The 23,234-nt window shown below is 37.2% G+C and overlaps 1 protein-coding gene across 1 annotated transcript in view; it reads left to right on the top strand.

Moving 5' to 3' along the window:
* The window catches only part of LOC121323640 (contactin-associated protein-like 5), a 206,463-nt gene that overhangs the window by 141,460 nt on the left and 41,769 nt on the right, over positions 1–23,234 (top strand). Inside the window, exons 12-15 of the mRNA XM_041264814.1 lie at positions 4,253–4,372; positions 6,594–6,794; positions 16,562–16,718; positions 17,282–17,409. Coding sequence (XP_041120748.1) covers positions 4,253–4,372; positions 6,594–6,794; positions 16,562–16,718; positions 17,282–17,409 — 606 coding nt within the window. The remainder of the gene's footprint in view (positions 1–4,252; positions 4,373–6,593; positions 6,795–16,561; positions 16,719–17,281; positions 17,410–23,234) is intronic.

The raw sequence follows: 23,234 nt of genomic DNA, 5'->3' as shown, positions 1-23,234 counted from the left end.
TACTGGTGAAATAGGTGTGTAAAAATGTTTACAAGGTTATGTCCATGTAACTATACAGTTGTTACTGTGTAATAAATACAATATGCAGTAATCATACTGTTATTACACTACTCATAGACTGTAGTGCTACTAATAATCAATTCCATATGTTGCAGCTGTCATACACTTTGATTTGTTATGCAAGTTTCAAGAGTGGAGTTTTGAGAGAAACATGTCATATGAATTACTTACATGTCTTATGTTTAGATAGTTAGTCGTTTCAATTTAGCAATCTCTGTGGTTTGATACTTTTATCAGGCAATGTGTGTGTGTCTGTATATATATATATATATATATATATATATATATATATATATATATATATATATATATATATATATATATATTTTAAATGAAACACATGTTTACTGTAATATGTTTCTAGTCCCAAAGCTGACATTTAATCTATAGGTAAATCAGAATTGTTGCAGGAGGGAGCACTGAGTGTAATACAAATCCCAATGTGCAGATGATCTTCAATTCTGGCAGTTATTTCAAATCAGATTATATTATTGGTTAGCATGGTGGATAAATAGGCTAATGTGGTGAGTGGGAGTTTTCCCATTGTTTCAATCTTGCAATGTGGCACTTTTAATTGTGCTCCACATTATACAGGACAGAAAGACACTAAACAAAGAATTTGAGTTGTCGACTATTAAAGTTACAAACAATTCAAGCTATAAGCGAGTCATCTCTGAGGTTGATCTGGAGTTCAGCTGAGACGGTTCTCTCTAAAATTCTAGAACACTGCAGTCTGGCATGCAGTGTCTGTACCGTCAGTTTGTGACAACCTCCTCCTGACAGTTTGTGAACCATAACAACATGTATTCATTGGCACCTTGATAGAGGCCAATTATTGCATTTGTCTGAAAACTGAACTGGAAATCCCAAGAGCACATTCTTTGATCTAATTAAGAAAATGAAGAAAATACAATTTTAAATATAGTATTACAGTAAGATGCCAATGCACCCAAAAAACAGCTTTTAGGCTGTCCTCACAAAGTGCTTAGTACGGTAAATCCAAAAAACGTGCAATAAGGCACAATTATTTCAAATCTGGAGTGCAATCTTATGTCATTTTGCTGATACTGCTTTCTTTCCAAAACAGCTTACAAGCAATAATTAATCTACAAAATTAATTACACCTTGTGAACAGGATAGCTTGTGGGTGACGTCAGACCAGGAAGTGCAGAGACACAGTACTGTGGTTGAATGCACTTGTGCGTGAGTTTAATTATAAATCAAAGATTTAAAAGAAACAATTTCACAACACAACAAAAACAGAACAGTGGCTAACATAAACAGACAAAACACAAGGAACAAAAAAGTATCGTGCTGGTATAAAACTATGGCAAAGTGGTTGATAGTGTGCAGGTGATTAAAGAACAGACACATAATTGTTGTCCAGGTGAAAAGGTCTGTTTCATTTATTTTTAAATCCACTGCCTAACGTCAAAACAATCAGTAAATAATAATAATCCTGTTATTGTTATACACCCACACAAAACACAAAATACATACATAAGTCTGCTTAGTGCGTGAATTAGTGCTCGTGGTGCAAATACAGTTTTATTTGTGACAAAGGTGCAGTGTTGTCCAGTTTCGTGCTGGCCCCTGGCGATAGCTCTGGAACTGTGTGAACTGTCTGGCAACGTACAAGAGAAGATGAGACAATTACAAACAAACAAAAACACAACACTCGATTTCTGGCAACAATACACTTTTACTGTCCTGGCTTTTACTCACTACAAACCAAATGCAAAGGAACAGATTACGATTCTCCGTCCCCCTTATATGCTGTCACTCATGACCCCTTGGTAAACGAATGCAGCTGCCTTTACAATCTGTGGCTGCTACATTGTTTCCCTTCCAGGTCAATACGTTCTTGCAGCGGAGTCTCGCCTTTTTCCAGAATGACTGACTTCCCAAACCAGGAAAAGAACTGTCAAGCCAGCCCAATCAAAAAAACTCTGTCCTCGCTTAGTACCCTCACAGGTCAGGATGAAGATTTACAACCAAGGTTCATTGTATTTCTGTCACAAAAACTAGCACGGGTAGCAATTGTTTTCTCTCTTTCAGTTGTCTTTACTCATGACTCGCGTCTCTCTTTCCGCCTCTGAACACACTAACACCATTCAGCCAAAGCTGCAGGTTTATATACATGTGAGCTTCTCCAGAGTAGCAATAAATTAATCAATCTGGAGATGGTCACAATGTACCCGAGTTTAGCATGGATCAAGTATTTTAACCACATCCATGCTGCAAAACAACAATAACAAAACATTGACGTTGGGTGACCGCGTGGGGCCAGTACGGCCTGTAAGTACCGTGGCATAAAGTCTACCAGCCTCTGGAATTCTGCAGGAGGGATGCGGCACCATTCTTCCAAGAGAAAGTCAATCAACTCACGCCTAGTTGATGGAGGTGGAAAACACTGTCTCAGGTGTTGATCCAGAATATCCCATAAATGCTTGATTGGGTTCAGATCTGGTGACTGAGAAGGCCATGACATATGCATAACATCAGTGTCATGCTCATCAACCCATTGGGCGACCGCACGTGCTCTGTGGATAGGTGCATTGTCATCCTGGAAGACACTCCCCCCGGCAGGAAAGAAATTCTGCAACATGGGGTGAAGATGATCACTCAGTACCATTAAGAAGCGATTAGCATTGACCTTGCCTTCTAAGGGAATGAGTGCACCCAAACCTTGCCAGGAAAATGCGGCCCTCATCATTACGGAACCACCAGAACCCTTCACTGTTGGAACCAAGCATTCAGAGCTGTAGAGTTCTTTAGGTTGGCGCGCACACATGCACTCATCCATTTGTTGAGAACACGATGAAGGATGATTCATCTGACCATATCACATTTCTCACCTGCTCGGTAGTCCATTCATGGCAGCAGTGTATCCATCTGCTAATGGATTTTTTCAGCAGGATAATGCCTCATGTCGCAAGGCTAGGATTGTCCAGGAATGGTTCCATGAACATGACAGAGAATTCAGCTTACTGCAGTGGCCTGCCCAGTCACCAGATCTCAATCCAATTGAGCATCTGTGGGATGAGATGGAACGAGCTATTCGGAGTAGAGATCCACTACCAGCCAACTTGACACAACTGTGGGAATCATTGGAGTCAACATGGGCCAGCATCCCTGTGGAACACTTTCGACGCCTTGTAGAGTCCATTCCCCAACGAATTGAGGCTGTTCTGAGTGCAAAATGGGGTGAAACTCAATATTAGGAAGGTGTTCCTAATATTTTGTACACACAGAGAGGTGGGGGTACCCCATCACACACCTTGAAAAAAAGTCTGCGTTTTGTTTTGCAAACATTTAATTACATACACCAGCCTATGTCGGGGAAAAAATAAAACTGACAAACAATAGTATTCAAGTCAAACATATGTTTATTTGTATAGCTTAGAAAATAATAATTTTAGGCATAAACATAGGCAATACAGCCAAACCTGCACAGAGGCATTCCTTTGCTTCATAAAGAGGCCTCTCTTGTATTCCTGGCTCAAGCACCACATCGATCTTATCAATTTTCTGTTGTAGAAAAATAGCATTGTAAATAAATAGTTGTTCTGAAATATATGTGAACTGTTACAAAATCCCTAAACCTAGTTCTGTGAGAATATAAATATTAACTTGTTCTGGCAGGGCATAAACAAGTGCATTTGATATATGTATACAAAGGGTTGTGTTCTCATTAGAAGCATGTTTGAATAAACAGTAATTACAATATCATACCAATTTATTATTTTCTTTTTACGTTTTAATCAGGGTAAGCAGCCAGCCATTTTTGCTTAATGGCGGTATCATTGGAGGTTAGCCACAGCATTGCAACTAGGAATCGTGTTTTAATTAAGCATATTTATGCCAGTTGTGCTTGTTTGCCAATTTTTGGACGACCACAGAAGTCCTTTGTATTTAATTTAAATGTGAAAGCAACACTGTATTTCCTATATCTGTAAACCCTTGTACCTGAAATACATATAAAAAGAGCTACTCTGTAATAATAGAACAAAATGGGTTGTATTTTCCACTCATATGACTTTTGGCTTGTTTTCACATTGAAGCATCATCATCATCATAATAATAATAATAATAATAATAATAATAATAATAATAATAATAATAATAATAATAATAATAATAATACTTGTCTGTTTTATATATTTTTTAAACCTAATCTTTGATATTGCAGCAATCTATGAGCCCTCATGTGAAGCCTACAGACACACAGGAAGGACATCAGGTTACTTTTCCATTGACTCAGACGGGAGCGGTCCATTGGGTCCCACTCTGGTTTACTGCAATATGACAGGTAAGCAGTACGTGTAGGATACGTTTGGATGGTGTACCTTTTTAACATAATTGTCGGATACTTCAATTAAACCATCATGTAAAATACAGTGAAATGTACTGGCCACTGCTTTCGCTTCTGTGTGCATCTACTGTACAATATTACCCTGCTTGTGAAATAAGTCCATCTCAGCAGTTATGTACTTTGATTCGTTATGTAGAGCTCACAAGTTCAGTTTCAAAAGAAGTTAAAGCAAAGCAAAAAAAAAAGCTGGAAAAAAGCTGTAGAAGGAGAGGGGGCATGTCACTCTCCAGAAGATATAGGAAATTCAAGCATAATGAACTGCCTTGAAGTAGGGCATGCACACTAAACTTTCTTTCAGAACAGCACATGGGATACCTATCTAGCAAATGGAATTTCCAGACAGGTAATTATTGCACTAGCTATAAAAAGGGCCTGTAGTTTTGCCTGACTGTATACACTGACTGACCACTTTATTATGACCGGTACCTAATATTGGACTGGGGCCACTGTTAGTCCCGATTACAGCCTTGACGTGACATAGCATAGACTCCACATGGTGCTGGAAGGTGTCTCGAGGGATGTTAATCTATTCAGTCACTGATATTTCATGTAAATGAAGTAGGCAGAGGAATGTGATGTTAAATGTGTCATTCCTGTTCATCCCAAACATACTTGTTTGGATTGAGATCGGGGGGGGGGGGTTGCTATGGAAATAATGCTTCTCAAACCTATCACACACAGTTCTGGTTTGGTGGATGGGTGCTTTATCACTATCGGCATACAAGTGCAGCACTGTTGGGTGAACCTGATACTAGTTCATTGTGCTTGTTATTGTCTATAAGAAGTATTTATCAACAGGTATTCAATAAATGCTTTCATAATGTGTTGATTTGAAAACAAGAAAAGCTGTCCTACCTCCCATTTCCAATTGAGTACCAATCAATGGCAATTAGTCAGTTTATGGCATTGGTACATCAGTACGCCATCTGCTTTTAAAACACTTAATGTGGAGTGGAATTGAATTGAAATTGATTGGTACTCAGTTGGAAACGTGAGGGAGGACAGCATTCTTGTTTGATATCAGCATGTTATGAATGGATTTATTAAATAATGTGTATATGTAACAGGTATTCTACACATTCCTATTTCATACACAATTCGGCGATGACAAATCTAAGCAGGTAGACTGTAAACAAGTGGCCAGGCAGTGCTGAATCAAATACATTTTTTGAGGTTTTCCACAAGCCCACCTCAGTGGTCTTATTTTAATATGGTTATTTTATTTTAGAAGATCACATTGATGGTCCGCCATTCAATTCCTAGGTAACTGTGGAGCTAAATAATTCAGCAGTCCAATACTCCTTGTTGCCTTTTTTAAGCTTTCACTACAAGGCTTTTCCGTCATGGGAGTATACTTTAATGTGTTCCATCTCCCTGTAAATAGGTTCATTTAACACTTTAAAAAATCGTGCAGTAGCTGTGACTGGAAATAAGAACATGGCAACTCATTAATCAAAGAACTGACATATCGGGATTAAGATTAATAACTGTGAGGTTTCCAATGGCATGCCATGTGTTGTGAGGTAGACCAAATACTGCAGTTTTAAGATTGAGGACTTTTTTCTACCCTCAGCTATCTAGATGAATTGTGAATAGCATGCTTCAAGAATGCAAATCAGAATGTATTACACCTTATATGCAGAGCTATTGTACTTGTTTTGTATTTTAGTCTGAATATGAAGCAAAATAAATAGATTAGATACATAAAAGTATAAGAAGGTGGACAAACTTGTAATGCCTTCATCAGTATTATGAACATATTAGTCAAAATGTTTGTTTCTGTAAGTGGGAAGCTGAAAATAAGGTGCAAACACATTGTGACAGCTAATGTATGCGGCGTGAGTATGCAAATTACCTCACGCTTAACTGGGAAATAATAAAAAAAATGTGCTGTAATATATTTAACAATAAATTGCTCCTAATTATCACAGCATTAATAGTATCAACCCAGCATTAAAACAATGTTGGGTAATATTTTTGCAAAGATAGGTAAGGGTTTTATGGATAAAAAATATTTGTTCCTTAAAAAGTAGTCCCTGCAGAGTTAAATGATGGGTGAGTTAATCTAACCCATTTTTTTAAAAATCATGGCTTCACAGGGGTATTGTTTGTTTTGTTGGGTTTTTTTTTTAACGATTTCCTACGACTATCATTGTAGATGATAAAGTGTGGACTACAATGCACCACAACAGCATGGAGCTGACCAGGGTCCAGGGTTCGAGCCTGGAGAAGCCATATTCCATGCAGTTCAACTACAGTACCAGCCGAGAGCAGCTGCAGGCCATAGTGAGCGGGGCGGAACACTGCGAGCAGGAGATCCTCTACCGCTGCAAGAGGTCCCGGCTACTCAACACCCGCGGTAAGCAGTCAGGAGCCTCTTCCTTTACAGTGGTTTCTCAGGGTTGTGTGTGATCTTACCTAGGCTCTCTTTGCTGTTCTGAAAACAAATGTGTAGGAGTCTGTTCAACTGAATGAGCTAGTTACATTTTTTGTACCAAGGTTATGCAAATCAAACATTAACACTAGAACGAACGCGTTTATAGGCATACCTAGAGCAACTATGACCGGTCAATTTGATGGGCATATTAAAAACAATATAAATATTATAATGAAAGGACGAACAATTGAATATAAGTCATAGTTTTATTCAGGATCATATAAATCATCTACACAACCGAAACATTAAAAATACAGGGACATTTAAACAGAAATGCGTTTATATACAGACATATTACATAAAGCTACATACATATATATAAATATATATATATATATATATATATATATATATATATATATATATATATATATATATATATATATATATATATATATAAATACATGGGTTTATATTGCATGCATAAATAGGTATATGCATATACGCATATATACGCAAATCGCTTTAAAGAGTGGTTGCCAAGGTTTTAATTACTAGCTTATTAGCATTAGCATTGGACCCCATTTTCTTGTGTTGTTGGTTCAGTGCCTGTTTACTGAACTTTAATGAAGTTCATTACTAGATGTTACTGATAGTTTATTAATCTAGTTAATAAAGTTACTTTTATTCAGCTTCTACTTGAGTTGTCTGCGCTAAGTTTGAAGGAGTGACTTGGTTCCTAAAAAACTGGAATACCAAATCCCTAAACCCATAGCTTGCTGTGAGCCAGAGCACTAATCGGAAAGTAATCCTTCAGATCTCAGTCCCAGCTTTCTGATCTTCTTGAAATTCGGAATATACTATCGCTAGCTAGAAACAACATTGTACCAGCTATATTCTCTTTCACCCGACTGAATGCACATAGCAGTGGTCAGCGATCACAGATAACATCTTTAATAAATTAACACTGCTGAATAGGGACTATTGTTAATGGATGAAACAGGTTGTATAAAGTAAATTGCAATACACTAAAAACTTATCCAGACATATGTTATCCGAACAGCCCCTTCGTAATGTGTCTTGTTCTAAACAGTGCTTTTCTGCTGTCATAGAAAATGTGCTTTATTTACAGAACAGTTCAGTACTGTGTGTTATATATTTATTGAATCATATATTTTTAGGAGGTTTCTTGAGTGGGATTCGAACAATTTCACAGTTGATTTGATAATCTTATTGATAATCATTGACCCATTAGTTGGTGGAAAGAAATCTAAGCATTGTTTTGAAGTGTTAACCTGTAATCCAAATCTGACAGGCCTTCTCTCTGCCAAGGAGATGCAGTTTTTATATATACAGTGGAGGTCAAAATTATGGGGACACCTGGACATTATACTGAAATACAACTAAAAAAGGAAGATTCAGCATAAACTATTGATTTCTATGAAAATGTAGTAACCTTCTAAAAGAAAATGCAACAGAGGATATGTTTTGCTGGCAGGTCAGATAACTGGGGAGGCCAGCATAACAATTTCAAACCCTATTGTTCTTTCTGATTTATGTAATTAAGGTTAAGCCTGGCTGTGTGTTTAGGGTCATTATCTTATTGAAAAACAAACCCTTCACCCACTAGTCATCTTCCTGATGGTATTGAATGATGTTGAAGAAGGGAATGATATTGTTTCTTTACAGATGTACCTTCTATTTTTACAACAAAACAACCCCAAACCTTCACGCTACTACCATGTTTTACTGTTGGCACTACATAACATCCTGACTCATGTATTGTTTCCTCTTGGAGCTGAAAAGTTCAAATATTGATTCACCTGTACACAACACTCTTCCTCATTGCTCTTTTGCATTTTTGATGGTTTCCTTGTCTGCACAAAGGTTTTCAAGCAACAACTCTCCCCATCATACCAGACCATACTCAAAGATGTCTCTTTACTGTTTCCTTTGATATGGTGACTTTTGATGTGGAATTGAAATCAGCAGCAAGTTGAGAGCTGATTAGGAAACAATTAGCCTTGGACTTTAGAACAATCAAGTCTCATGTATTTTAGTTGTTTTCTTCTCTCTGCCTTTTCATCTGGCTGTCCCAGATTTCCACATGGCTCTCTTGTCTCAATTAGTTCAGGTTCTGAAAGCTGTCTGTAGCCTTGTGACTGTGAGGGGAATCTACACTCCATTAAAAGGGGTAAGAGTTTCATGGGAGAAACTGAGGTAAAATGCCAGTAAAATGTATCCACTGTTATATTGCCTTCTGAAATGGCCATAAATGGAAATGGTTTGTATAAACCAATGGTTTAGGTATAGTTTTCCTTTCTTTGTAGGATTTCAGTATATTTACAGGTGTCCCCATAATTTTGACCACCAGTGTATGTGTGTGTCTCTCTCTCTCTCTCTCTCTCTCTCTCTCTCTCTCTCTCTCTCTCTCTCTATATATATATATATATATATATATTACAGAATGTGTCAGTCTTACGCATCAGAAATCAACCAGCCTTTCACACAAATGTGTCTGTTACGTATTTCAGGTGTTCCTATTTTTTTTGTCACATCCTGTCTTAGCTAAAAGAACTCACTGATTGCTCTTGGTGGAGAGTTCATCTGAAAATCTCTAATATATTAACCCATAGTGTATTGATAATCGTGAGATTATTACAAAAGACTTTAATAAAGACACTGAATTGTCAACGTTTAAATTCGACCCAGCTATTACATCTTATGTAAATCTATGTGGGCTGGTGTTGCCTTCTCTAATGTCAATAAGTGTGCTTGTTTATTGGATTTTTCATTTTCATTATCTCAAATGTTGCTTCTGCTGTTTATGAACATTAACACCACAAAATATACAGTGGAGAGCAATGTGGGATGGATAAGAATAAAATAAAAAAAAAATACTTTTATGTTAATTGAATGTCCATCTCATGTCATCCCTGATAAAATATGTATTGAGTGTTTGTAGATAACAAAAAGGAAACCATACCTGCACTGCCATCAGCTACATATTTCTGAAATGTGCAGTTTTGAAAGAAAACATGTTATACAAAACAAGGACTATAGTTTAATTTTATATATGATGCCTGGAACTATATGAGGTGAAAGGAAGTTCTCAGTTTCCATGCCATGTTTACTGTAACATGTTTCCTTCAAAACTGTACAATTAAGACCTATATAAGGAGTGGAAGTATATAACCTGTAAGACGTACAGAATTATTTGTTATCTCCAGTCATTTTAACTAAGTTGGAAGTCAGTAGGGAGAGGCAGTAGATCTAACATGCTTTAATGGAGGGCTGATAATAGGCAAGCTTTTGGCAGAAGCCTTTTGTTTACTGTATTTAATTGCATTTTATCAGTTCTACAACAGATCATTGAGAACGCAAAGCAGAACAGTATTAGTCACTTATGGACAGGCACTGCAGCATTGTCATTGCAATGTAAACCAGTTGATTCCTTTAAGGGACTTTAGAATAAGCAAACTTGTAAATTGTTGACACAAGCTGTGGCTGGAATAGAAAAGCTCTTTTGTAAAACGTCCAGTCCAGTAAAAAAAAAAAAAAAATGTATTGAACACCATCAATTTTACGTTAATTATACTGTTATAGTATACTGACTAAATGTCAGAAATGTCAAGCAATAGTTGTGTGTAAACTTGTAGTCCTACCCTAAACAGTTCAGCAACAATGATGGTGTGTGCTTGCATAGACAAATTGGACATAGACACAACTCCACAGTGTAACTAAACTTTATTTATTTCAGTACATTTAAAGATGTAATAGTTGACTGTTTGGGTAATAATATTTAAAAGAGCATGCTAAGAGATACATAATAATAGCTATTGCTTCTAAATATTATTTAGTGGAATGGATAACATATACCTGCTCCAAGCAGCTTGCCAAGTGCTTAGAAGCACTATGTGAAACTGGCCCCCGACAGTTGGCATCCCAGATGACCTCTGCATTAACACAATTAAAACAGGTGCCAGCAGATGCGCATGGCGCTGATTTCTTCATATGCCAAGACCACAAAAGTGACCTTGAGACCCTGGGAGGCACTGCCAGCTGTCCCTGGCAGTGCCAGGTAAACAGTACACAGGGTGGCCAGGTTCCAAGGGCATCTGGGAGGCATTAAGTGTCTAGACAATAAGCAAGTACATTTCAGCCTGTTATAGTATAGCATCGTCTTCCCAAAGTTATTATCTGAAAGGTTAGTTACAAGCACTATGAAAATACTGTATATCACCTGGCTGTCTGACCTTTTCAAAGAATATGAAAGAGCCAATAGCATTAAATGACACTTTAATTGGTTTTTATATTTCCCTTATGGCCAAGGTAAAAAAAAAAAAAAACACAGAGCAGGTCTTGCGATTGATTCATTACATTTCACTTTTTTCTACCGGGTTCCCAGCTTTCTATTTTTCTTTTCTTTTTGTCATTTCTGTTTTTTAAAATCAATTTTAATGTATAACTCTTTCATTACAAAGTACCTTTATAGAAAGACTTACCTGGCACAGCTAATTAAATAATTTAAGTGTCCTAAGTTATTGGGCATGCATAAATATTAGTTACCTGTCTACTGTTTTGAATTACTTAACTTTCCTATACCACTAAAACAGTCTGTGCCTTTGAATGGGGTTATCTTTTTGTATACAGGTCTGTAGTTTTGAATGGAGTCAATAATTTGTATACAGGTCTGCAGGTTTGAAAGCGTTACTTCATAAATAATAATAAAATATCAGTTACACTGACCAGTAAATAAAACATATCTTCTGGACAAAATACAGTCATTATGGTTTTCAGATGTTTATTTTGTCATCCATAAAATCAAAAACCCTCAAACAAATATCACTTCAAGTGGACAAAAATGTCATCTTGAATAATCGATGGACTGTTTATTCAAGATGCCTCTTCAATTATGTTGGAAAATGTATTTCTTTGGAATACTAGCTTGGAACTGCATAGTTCAAGTTCTGCTAAATGTGATACAGCAAACTTTCACATCTTCATATCGTAAAAAGTATACCTCTCTGTAAGCTGAACTGCATACTCTATCTTATTAATAAGAAAGCCCTGTTATGGTTTACCAACTAGTCTTGTACCTTAATTTACAAGTCAGGTATAACATGTACTATCACAGGAGTTTAACTTTACAATGCTGTTAGAACTGTTAGATTTACTAATAAGAGGAGCTGTAATTCAGTAGCAGCTCCTGTATGGCCCTTTTGTGTGTAATCTTAATTTAATTGTATTCATTTGGCTTCAGATTGTATAGCCAAGGATCAAATGTGTGGCATATGAATTGCTAAAAACAGGTTGCAGATAAAAAGGAGATTCCAAAAGTTTACTAATACAGTGGAACTCTGTTTATGTTTTGGGGGAGGGGGGGGGGCATAGGTCCACGAATGTGTGAAATCCGCAGATAAATTAGGTGTCATTGCGTGTGACTAGAATGTATGAATAAAATACAGAAACTAGTAATGTAAATTTAATTTGCATTTACTGAAGATGTATGCAATACATTATATTAAAAAGACAGAAGTGTGTTTTAAAAATTGTTTACCTTGACAGTGTTTCTAAGAGCAAAATCTTTAAAAAATGTGACACCTTCAACCCTGTTTTTCTAGCTTTTTCTGTTACCAAAAAAAGTAAGAAATACAAAAAATACTACAAAGCTACAAGATCATAAAACTATTTTTGTAGATATCACTATAAGGTTCATACCCTTTCTCTAACTTGTAAATTAAACGTCATGTCATTATTAGCTATTTGTGTCCCAATGCCCCCCACCCCTCTTTTGTGCCCACAGTTTCTTTACAGCATTATACTATTTGACAAGTGGTAAAAGCAAGTTAGAGGAAAGTAGAAAAGCAATTACCAGGTAGGGCCTTGACCCAGATTCGCCAATGATTGATCAATAGATTGACATTGGAAACGAGACTTACTTAATGGAGAGATTAACTTGTGCCCTGAGATTACTGTCCAAACAATTCATTCTCTTAGTAATGCCCTTAATACAAAAGAAGAAGTTACTAAAAATATAGTGGTGCCCAAATAATAGAAACAGTATTGGTGTGTATTATTCAGAAAAAATATAGAAAAAGGACTGGATAGATTGTAAAGCCTGTGGCCACACTTTGCTGGGAATTGGCAGTTGATACGTGCTTTACGACTGCAAGTCTTTTTGTAGGTGTCGCTGCATTGCTGTGTATTTTTGCGTTAAAGCAAAGGTCCCAGTCTGTTTAACAGATCGTCAAACCATTCACCCGTCATTCTAAAATACCTCTCACTGTAACATAGCCGAATTTCTGTAATTATTGTATAAATTGCATTTTCTGATGGTTGAGAGGATGTATGTACCAACAAGGTCGTATTATTTTTTTTTTAAAACCTCTTGTATAGGAGGTAGAAACTCAGCACATCTCATCTTACCAGTTACGCTAATGCAGTCTTTATTTAATGCAGTCAAAGGCGCTGCGACATGATGCATCCTTCATAAGGCAAATAGTGAAGCTGCACTGCTGTCATAGCTGTCTGCACCTGACGTTATCGCATTAATCTGCGACAGAAGTATGAACCAACCCTAAGACTTGTAAGCAAGACTAAACAGCTGCACTATTCCTTTTTGCTCTGTACAGCTCCTCATATCGTGCACTCTCCCAATAAAGGCTTTGGACACACTTATTGTGTGTCAACAATTAATACAAAAGCCTTATACAATCTTCTCAAAGCCAAAAGGAATTAGTTATGAGAAGCTGCCTCAGAAGAACAGTTAACTGCTGTTTCTGTCGGGATTGAATAAGTTTAACACGGGTGTTTCATAACGGAACATAAAATAGCAGAGTAGGTTGGACTGTGTATACTCCAAGTCAGAGAAGTTCAAAATAAGTGCATTCCATGCTCAATTATTCTTGAGGTAAAAATATACTTCCTACAGGAGTAAGTTATCAAGGAGGTTATTTGCAATTACATGTCTTGAGTGCTTTACATTTTTTGTTTTCATGTATTGATTGAATGTAAGTGTATGTTGTTATTGCCTTTTAGTTACTGAGAACAATTGAAAAAAACAATAACTGCATCTGCATGGTGGCAGATGTTGGCACATGAGTGATCTATCAATAGTGTAGTATAGGGTTTCCTACTGTTTTATAAATTCTGTACTACTTCCACACCCCCACCCCACCCCGATTTGTATCATGCTAGTAAATGCCTCATCTACACTCTTATATTTGAAGGCTGCTAAATGCTTTACACAATTATAATTAGAATTCTAAAGTTTGGTTTCTACATCTGCTATCAGCACACATTTCATTATGTTATGATGGAGAGCTACTGGGCCTTCTGGTTTTTGTTTCAAGCAAGCTCTCAGTTATTTAATTAAACCATTTATTGGCTTAATTAGTCAAGATTAAGAGGTGCTCCAGATCTTTAGACATTGATGACATCTATACCTATAAAGCCTGAGGATTTGGTGCTCTCCAGGAGCAGGGTAGGAGACCCCTGTGTTAGTACATACAGGAAGCATCAACGATACATTGTCTAATGTACCAGAAGTTGAATCTCAAAGAGCAAATACCATCTCTAAACATCATCTGAGACACCAACAACCACAGCAGAACTGTCCTGATTATTGATGATGATCAGAGTTATTTCTGAGATATTCGCATGCTCACACTGACTGATATTGTTACTAAAAGGAGAAACCCTGTGTCTTTAAAACCAGGCTCTGCTGCCTGAGCAATTCAAGAAACCCTGCTCTGTGAAGAGGCTGGAACATGTGCTTGACTAGAGAGAAGACCTGCCAAATAACAAGATAATCCTACAGATTTAGTACTTGCAGCACAGACATCCAGATGATTCAGTAGCTATCAACTAGACACTACACATGAATTCCTTTTTTATTTGAATAATTTCTGTGAATTTTGGTATTAAGCGATTATATATAAATATACTGCACGCAATTGTGTCTAATACCGTTTATCACTAACAACTCATTGAGGAGCAGGAAGGGGGGGTGGGGGGTGGGGGCTGTGGGCTCTCAGGCGCTGGACTTTCACAACAGTATAGCACCAATTTTCACAACGATTTGCACCCCTGTTATGTATTTTGAAGGATTTCACTTATTCTCGGGTTCATTTACCCCAGACCCAGACATGGAAATTGAAAGTCTAGCACAGTTGCACACTTATCACACAAAACACAAAACTAATAAAACAAAACCTCCCACATGTAGTGCTAAACTATACTTTGTTTTTCTTTTCCTTGAACTATCTCACTGGACAGCTAAGCCATTTACCAGTCACAAAACACATTTACACAGTACCTTACACACACGGTATCTTACACAGACTGCCCAGTACAAACATTTGGTTCCTGTTAAATACATGCCTGCTAATTACAGGCAGATGACATCAATTAAATTAAATAAAACAGTTACACGTGTGTCTGTGCAAAAACAGCCACACTCAAATGTATCTGACAGGGACAGAAATTAACCCTATCCCTGCCAACCCCAACACATTTTTTACAGGCAAGGATTTGCCCTGTCATAGTATTGACAGAATGAAAGAGTGGCAACAGTTTCACTCTCCAGGTAGAATGACCAAGGAAGTGCACCACTATCAGGAAGCACTGATATCAAACAGGTTTCTTTACTAAGGTCTACTATAACATGTTTTTTTTTTTTTTTTTTTTTTTTTTTTTTTTTTTCCGAAACTGGACATTTGAGACACACAATATAATACTATAACAAATGGATGTGAGCAGGTAAGATTATTGGAATTATATTGTTAGCCACAATCACTTTAAAGATATATTTGATATCATCTACAGTTTCCTAGTATTTTTTAATCATTGCTTACCGTGCTTTCTAACTACTGTTTTCTTGTAACCAGGGCCACTGAAAGAAAGGAGATGGTTCAAAAATCAGATTTTCCAAGTCATGAAGAAAAACAAGTTAAATGAAAGTTAATTAATTGAAAGATGAAAATTCAACAGTAATGTACAACACTAATAAACAAACAACTTGAGCGAGATTGAGAAACCTCCAATTACATGTATTTTTACTCCTTTAAAAAAATAAATAAATAAAGACTTGGAGTAAATGTGGAAACGTGGCCCATTGTGTAATCAGCAGCATTTTGCATATCACAATACCGTCATACAGTAACATAACTTATATACAATGTGTAGTCCTCAATCTGAAAGTACCAGAACGCCAATACAAAATATATTTTCTTAAACAAAAATGATTCATGTTTTACGTGTACATTGAACTTGATGTAACACATTAAATAGGTAATGCATGTATTTATTTTGCAACTTTCATAGGCTATTCCGCCTTGATTAACATCCCCCAGCTAAGTCAGACAAGGGGAAAACATTGGACACACATTCTCACAAAGCACCATACTAAGCCAGTGGCAAGGGCAGTCGCTCAAGCCGACCTGACTGTAACTGATATACATATACAAAGCAGCTTTAAACAAGAAAATGGGGAGTTATTTTTAAACATGATTATAGGCACCTGTAAAGTGGTTGTGGGACCCACTGGCACTGAAAAAGACAAAGGTTGTATTTGAAACAGCACTCAGACACCCATATTTTATTTACACAATCACAGGTATTACAATATAGTAAGCTGTGATGACAGCCCGAGCACACAAGAAAGTGGCTGTTTTAACACCAGCAGTAAGAACAACTACCAGCTTTGTTATTGTGAATCTACTGACTGTAAAGATGTTGTCTTTCAGATGGCACCCCCTTCTCATGGTGGGTGGGCAGGACCGGTGAGAGGCAGACCTATTGGAGCGGTTCCTTGCCTGGGGTCCAGCAGTGCTCCTGTGGACTGAATGAGAACTGCATAGACATGAACTATTTTTGCAACTGTGATGCTGACAGAGACGAATGGTAAGGACACGAAGGAATACTGTAGAATAGAGGTTGGCAAAGTTAGCCCTTCGAGTTCAGGTCTTTGTTCCAACCCTGAACCAATTAAACCTCCACCAAGGTCCTGTAGTAGTTAAATGTTTTCACATTACCTATAAAACCTGGAGTGGAATGGCCCTCCAAAACCATAACTGCCCTACAAAAATGTTCTATAAAAACTCTAGAAAAAAAATTCTATAAACTTTGTATGAAAAGTGCTATAGAAAAAACAGGTCCATTTTCTGTAAGAATTTTATAGAATACAAATTGACTATCTATAAAAACTATAGAACTTTATAGAAATATTACAGAATATTTTCATGTGGGTGGGCACCCATGTGATAGAGGCATGGTGAACTATATCATTATTGCTGTTCAAAAACCAACAGGCAGATTTAGTTAACAAGTACAGACAACCATGTGTCTTGTGGTGTATGCAATCTTTATTAAAAAGAGTGCGACAGAAACGTCACTAAGACAAAATCTATTTAGTGGTATCAAATATATTTGTCATCCCTTGTTTTGTATCTGCTGACTGTTTGCAGGACTAATGATACAGGCCTCCTTTCCTACAAAGAACATTTACCTGTGAATCAGATGGTGATTGGAGACACAAGCAGAACCGACTCAGAAGCAGTGTACAGAGTAGGGCCTCTGCGTTGCTACGGTGACAGTAAGTGGGAAAAATGTACTCAGTGCTGCACTGACGGACACTTCAACTGTCAAATTTTCTGTGACATTATATGTTCTTGTACTGAGTAGCATTTTCATTCTTCTAAGCTGAGCAATGAAATTAAATTTGATTACATTTCCTATAAAGTGGATGCCAGTTATTAGCAACACTGATGAAGACAACTTTTGGTTATTAACAACATTTTCCCAGGAACCAATCTCGTCCCATAAAGTTTCATTTTAATGGAATTCTGATATTATCAGCTGCAAGCCGCTTATTGTCAACTTTTTTACTAGTTGCCAGTGCTACAGAGCGAACTTGCATGATTTATGTGCATACTTAAAGCAGTTTTTGAATTCACAACTGCGTATTTTGGACAGACTGAGGCAGAATCGTGGCTTTGAAACTGGCTGCACACAAAATTGAGATGTATTTACAGCGGGAGGTGGTACATTGTAAAAAGCAGACAATGTTGGACAACTTCTTATATTAAAAGTGCCTTCTTTAGAATTGATTGTAAGCATAAGACATATTTTTTATGTTTGCTTTGCACATTCTAAGGACAATTATAGTACAACGCTGTGTAGTACTATTGAAGCCTACTCCCTTTTTTTGTTTTACACACGTGTGAAGTAGTAGTAAACAGTTCTGTGTTTGGGTATTTTGTGTTTCTCATGCTCATTTTTTAACACTGTAACATTTAAAGCATGTATTTCAGTACCCTATTTGTACAACTACAGTATATATCATTTTTGATATAACTTTAGTTACATTCATTGGAGAAGCATATGAATTTCAGTTTCATTCTCTATAGAAAATTACAATTACAAGCATATAAAACACATCATAATACAATCAAAGCATAATATTTTAAAATAGTTATTAGTTTATAATATTCATTTAAAACACATTAAACACTTCAGATGTATAAGGAAACTTACTTAAAATAACTATTAAACTTGTGTCCACAAGTTATGTAATTAAAAATGCATTTGAACTAACTTTTAACACAATAATCATAAAACTGCACTGTAGATATAGCTTGCCTAGTTTTATGACCCCTTTCAATTAGATAACATTTTGGAAGGCAAGCTTCAAAGAGTTAACACAGTTTGTGTTCTTTGTCTTATCTAATCAGCTTTGAATAAACAACACATTCCCCACAGCATGCCACACAGACAAGAGTCTGAATTAAATATCTGGAAAATGCTTATATTAAAATGAATTTAACCAGGCTAATGTTCCTATTGAAGTAGGCTACAATATTGTGTATTTTTTCATAAAAAAAAATGTCATTGTTCTTTGTTGAAATTAATCTTCAGCTTTTATATTTTGTTGTGTACTACTCATTTAATCAAATCAAGTAGTGTAAGAAGTTGCTTGTACCCTTCATGACGTTTTTCAAATCAAGTAAGCTTATTTCTGTATAAAAAAATGACAATAGAGTACTTAAAGGCACTCAAGCTGAAATCGTAAAGTAATTTAAAGTAGGCTACAAATGTGACAGCGGACTGTCTCTCTTGAGAGCGCACGCAAGAACTTGCAGACTTGATACAACTGCGTTGAGAATAAAAAAAGTAAAGCATTTTATGAGATTTTTAACTAGAGGTACTGGGAATATGTTTCTGCATGCACAGAAGTTCCGGGGCTGTGCCCCAGCAAGCCCCGGCAGAAATTAAGCACTGGATGTATGCTTATTTGATGAAAAAAATGGCAACTACGAGGATGTAGCAGTGGAACATTGTCCTCAATCGGTGTGGAATTACCAGCAGCAGAAAAGTTTTTTTCAGTTTCAAACTTGGGCGTGTAAAATGTTGTGTTGGGCATGTAAAATTTAGAGCTACATGCCTGACCGGACATGTTAAGATTTTAGGAACAATTTTCATTTGTTTGGTGTGCAAGGTATTCAAACATGCAATCTTCAGGTGGGAAAAAGTTATTGCCCCCCTAGTTAACTCAACCCAATTAAAGGGATAATTAGGGTCAGCTGTTTGAATACTTTGGTTAACAATGAGGCCTGATTTGGGCCAGCCCTGCCTAATATAAATCTGACTAACTTTGGCCCTTATCATCAGAGTGAAATTATCAGCACACAGGTCCTAGAGGCACATCATGCCATAATTAAAAGAAATTCCTGAAGACCTCTAGAAAAAAACGTCTGATGTCTATCAGTCTGGAAAGGATTACATGCCATTTCTAAGGCTCTGGGGCTCCACCACAGTAAGAGCCATATTATCCAAATGGAGAAAGTTTGGGACAGTTGTGAATCTTCCCAGAAATGGACATCCTGCCAAAATCTGTCCAAAAGCAAGGCGGAAAATCATCCAGGAAGTCACAAAGAACCCTAGAACAACATCCAGGGATCTGCAGGCCTCTCTCACCTCGACTAAGGTCAGTGTTCATGACTCCACCATCAGAAAGACACTGGGCAAAAATGGGATTCATGGCAGAGTAGCAAGGCGGAAACCATTGCTCACTAAGAAGAGCATGAATGCTCGTCTCAAGTTTGCCAAAAAGAACCTGGAAGACTTCTGGAACAATGTTCTATGGACAGATGAGTCAAAAGTGGAACTTTTTGGTCAACATGGGCCCCGTTATGTCTGGCGAAAACCAAACACTGCATTCCACAGCAAGAACCTCATACCAACGGTCAAGCATAGTGGTGGTAGTGTCATAATTTGGGGATGCTTTGCTGCATCAGGACCTGGATGACTTGCCATCATTGAAGAAACCATGAATTCTGCTCTATCAGAGAATTCTACAGGAAAATGTCAGGCCATCTGTCCATGAGCAGAAGCTGAAGCGCAGCTGGGTCATGCAGCAAGACAATGATCCAAAACAAACAAGCAAGTCTACATCAGAATGGTTGAAGAACAAGAAATTTAAAGTTTTGGAATGGCCTAGTCAAAGTCCAGACCTAAACACCATTGAGAGGTTATGGCAGGACCTGAAACAAGCAGTTTATGCTCAAACCCACAAATGTCACTGAGTTGAAGCAGTTCATCATGAAGGAGTGGGCCATAATTCCTCCACAACGCTGTGAGAGACTGATCAATAACTACAGGAAGCATTTGGTTGCAGTTATTGCTGCTAAAGGTGGTGTAACCAATTATTGAGTCTAAGGGGGCGATTACTTTTTCACACGGGGGCATTGGGTGTTGGATAACTTTCTTTAATAAATAAATGAAATAAGTATCAAAATTTTGTGTTATTTGTTCACTCGGGGTCCCTTTTATCTAATATTAGATTTTGGTTGAAGACCTGATAACATTCAGTGTCAGAAATATGCAAAAATGCAGAAAATCAGACGGGGCAAATACTTTTTTCACGGCACTATATATATATATATATATATATATATATATATATATATATATATATATATATATATATATATATATATATAGTGGCGACACAGGTTCTCCTTCATTTTTCTTTTTTTCTTTCTTTAAGAAAAATGGACAGATGCTGGGATTGCAGGTGCAAACGGATTGTTCGCTTTTTATTCTTTCTGTACAGTCAGTCTCTATCGACTGAGACCATGCCAAAAACAACAAAACCCTCTTATTTCTCTCTGGTTACTTTTGCTTCAGTTTCTCCTATTTCGGCCCTCTCACTCACTGACTCTGTCTCGCTCTCAATTTGTCTACTCCGTTTCTTTTAGGTTGGCTAGCACTCTCGTTCTTATACCACCCAGCAGCACTTCACCCTCCCCCTAACCTGCTCTCCTCCAATCACTGCAGCACATCACTCTCACTGCCTGCCACTCCACACACACACCTCTCCCCCCCTTGCTTACCTAACCTAACCCTGGCATGGTCCCATCCCGAACAGTATAGTACACAGTTCTAGCATGGTGGTTGAGGTATTTAAGGGAGACATCATCATACCCAGGGTATGCCAGGCAGGATGCCATTCCTAGCAAAGTGACAGTGTATGTCACTATGAAACTGGTGACATTCAGACATGTTGTCTAATTTCCAGCATGAGCTATGTTAAGATAAAAAGACAAAAAGCAAACGATCTGTAAATACACATTTTGACAGCAGTAGCATGGGTTACATAAGTTACAGTATGTTATTCTGCCAAACTGTTTGAAGGGTTATTGTAGGCACTTTCCTACTTTCGTTCTATCCTGAAGGATTTAGAAAAACAGGGCACCACAGACCACAGAAACAGAGATTATAGTCTTTTATTCTTTTTTGTAAGTTAAGGTTTGGACATGAATAGTTTTCATACAGACATTGGGTCCCTTCATTTCCTCCTTCAAAGAAAATTGTAGAGACAGTGTTGTCAGGCTCAATTCTAACTGAGACTGACTATTCAAAGCAGTTTGATTTCATTCTGATTAAAACAAACATGACTGACTTAAAATATCTTCTCTGCAGGCCACCTTGCTGGCAGCATTAGAAACAAGGCAATAATACTTTAGGGAGACATTCCCTGCCAAGGCTGTAAACACAGTATTACACATAGAAAAATGTATATGACTGTGGCAGTGTCTGTGTGTGTGTATGTGGGTGGGGAATATTGAGAGGCAGGGAGGGAGTTAAAATCCTCCCTGCAAAAACACGTGGGAATGTGGCTGGAGCTGTGAATTGAATAAATGATTAAATGATTAATTAAGGCTCCTGTCACGGGTGTATAAATGAGGTGATCACAGGTGTTAGAGAGATTAGTGTTAGAGTTAATATTGGTGTTAGGAGATCCGTGTCGTATGGTGTGCTGTGTCCGTAAGTTTTGAGCTGACCTTGTGTTTGCCCTTGGTGCCGTTTTATTTGCTAAAGTGTTTTGTTCCGTGTTAATTTGTAGATAAAAGTGCACAACGTCATTTGAACCTGCAGCTTGCTTGTCTGAGTCTCGCTTCCTGCCCCAAACAACTTGGGCCGTAAAGTCACCATGTCACAGATGACGGACAGACTGAATATCTCCCTGCATATTCTAATACTAAATTATTCTAATTATACTATTTGTTGAGATGACATTTGATAAAGTCCTCCTTATGCTATGTGTGCTAGTGGCTGGCTAGATATGTCAGAGTCTAAATAAAGCATGACAGTTGTGGGCGGTGGGCGGTGGGCGGGGGGGTGGGGGGGTGCCCCCATAAATGTATTTTTGGTAAATTTTTGGTAGGACATTATTTGAATATTCAAACAAATACTGCTTGAAATGTATTCGATGGGACAAAATGATGTATTTGTTTTTATAGCAAGTGAAAAATGAATCCATCAGAAAAAACAATGTATCATGCAAAGGAAAACAATGCATAAATAACGTCTAAAATGAATAACAAACATTATGTTGTACAGAAAGGTTCTCGACTTTTATCTAATTGGTCATTTGATGGGATTCCATGTTTATTATACTCCCAACAGATTTTTTGTTTTTTGCTGTAATAAGGTAATACCTTTGTTCTGCAGCTAATTCAAAATGAAATAATATTTGAACATTCGTTCCATTTTTGAAAGAATATTGGTACATGAAAACCTACATTTGTCCAAGCAAATCTATGCTCTTGTGATAATATGATGTACAGTATTATCTGAACACTAGGATGGGCTTCTGTAAATTAAAAAAAGCAATTGCACAGGGCTGTATTCCCACTGGCTGTGAGCTGGCTGAACTCCTGTCATGACACCACACTGCTGTGCTGACTTCCAGCCCACATAACCTCAGCATATTGGATTGTAGGTGCTTAGGGAAATCTAGATGTTTATTATAAATTAGAAATTCCTTTGTAATTTAATTTTGTAACCACTTATTCTTATAGCTGCTGCCATATGTGTAATGCAGATTGACCAACATTGTATTGAACATTGAATGTT

The sequence above is a fragment of the Polyodon spathula genome, chromosome 11 (genome assembly GCF_017654505.1).
Source record: "Polyodon spathula isolate WHYD16114869_AA chromosome 11, ASM1765450v1, whole genome shotgun sequence".
In the NCBI taxonomy this organism is placed as follows: domain Eukaryota; kingdom Metazoa; phylum Chordata; class Actinopteri; order Acipenseriformes; family Polyodontidae; genus Polyodon; species Polyodon spathula.
This window is presented reverse-complemented; position numbering and strand designations above follow the sequence as displayed.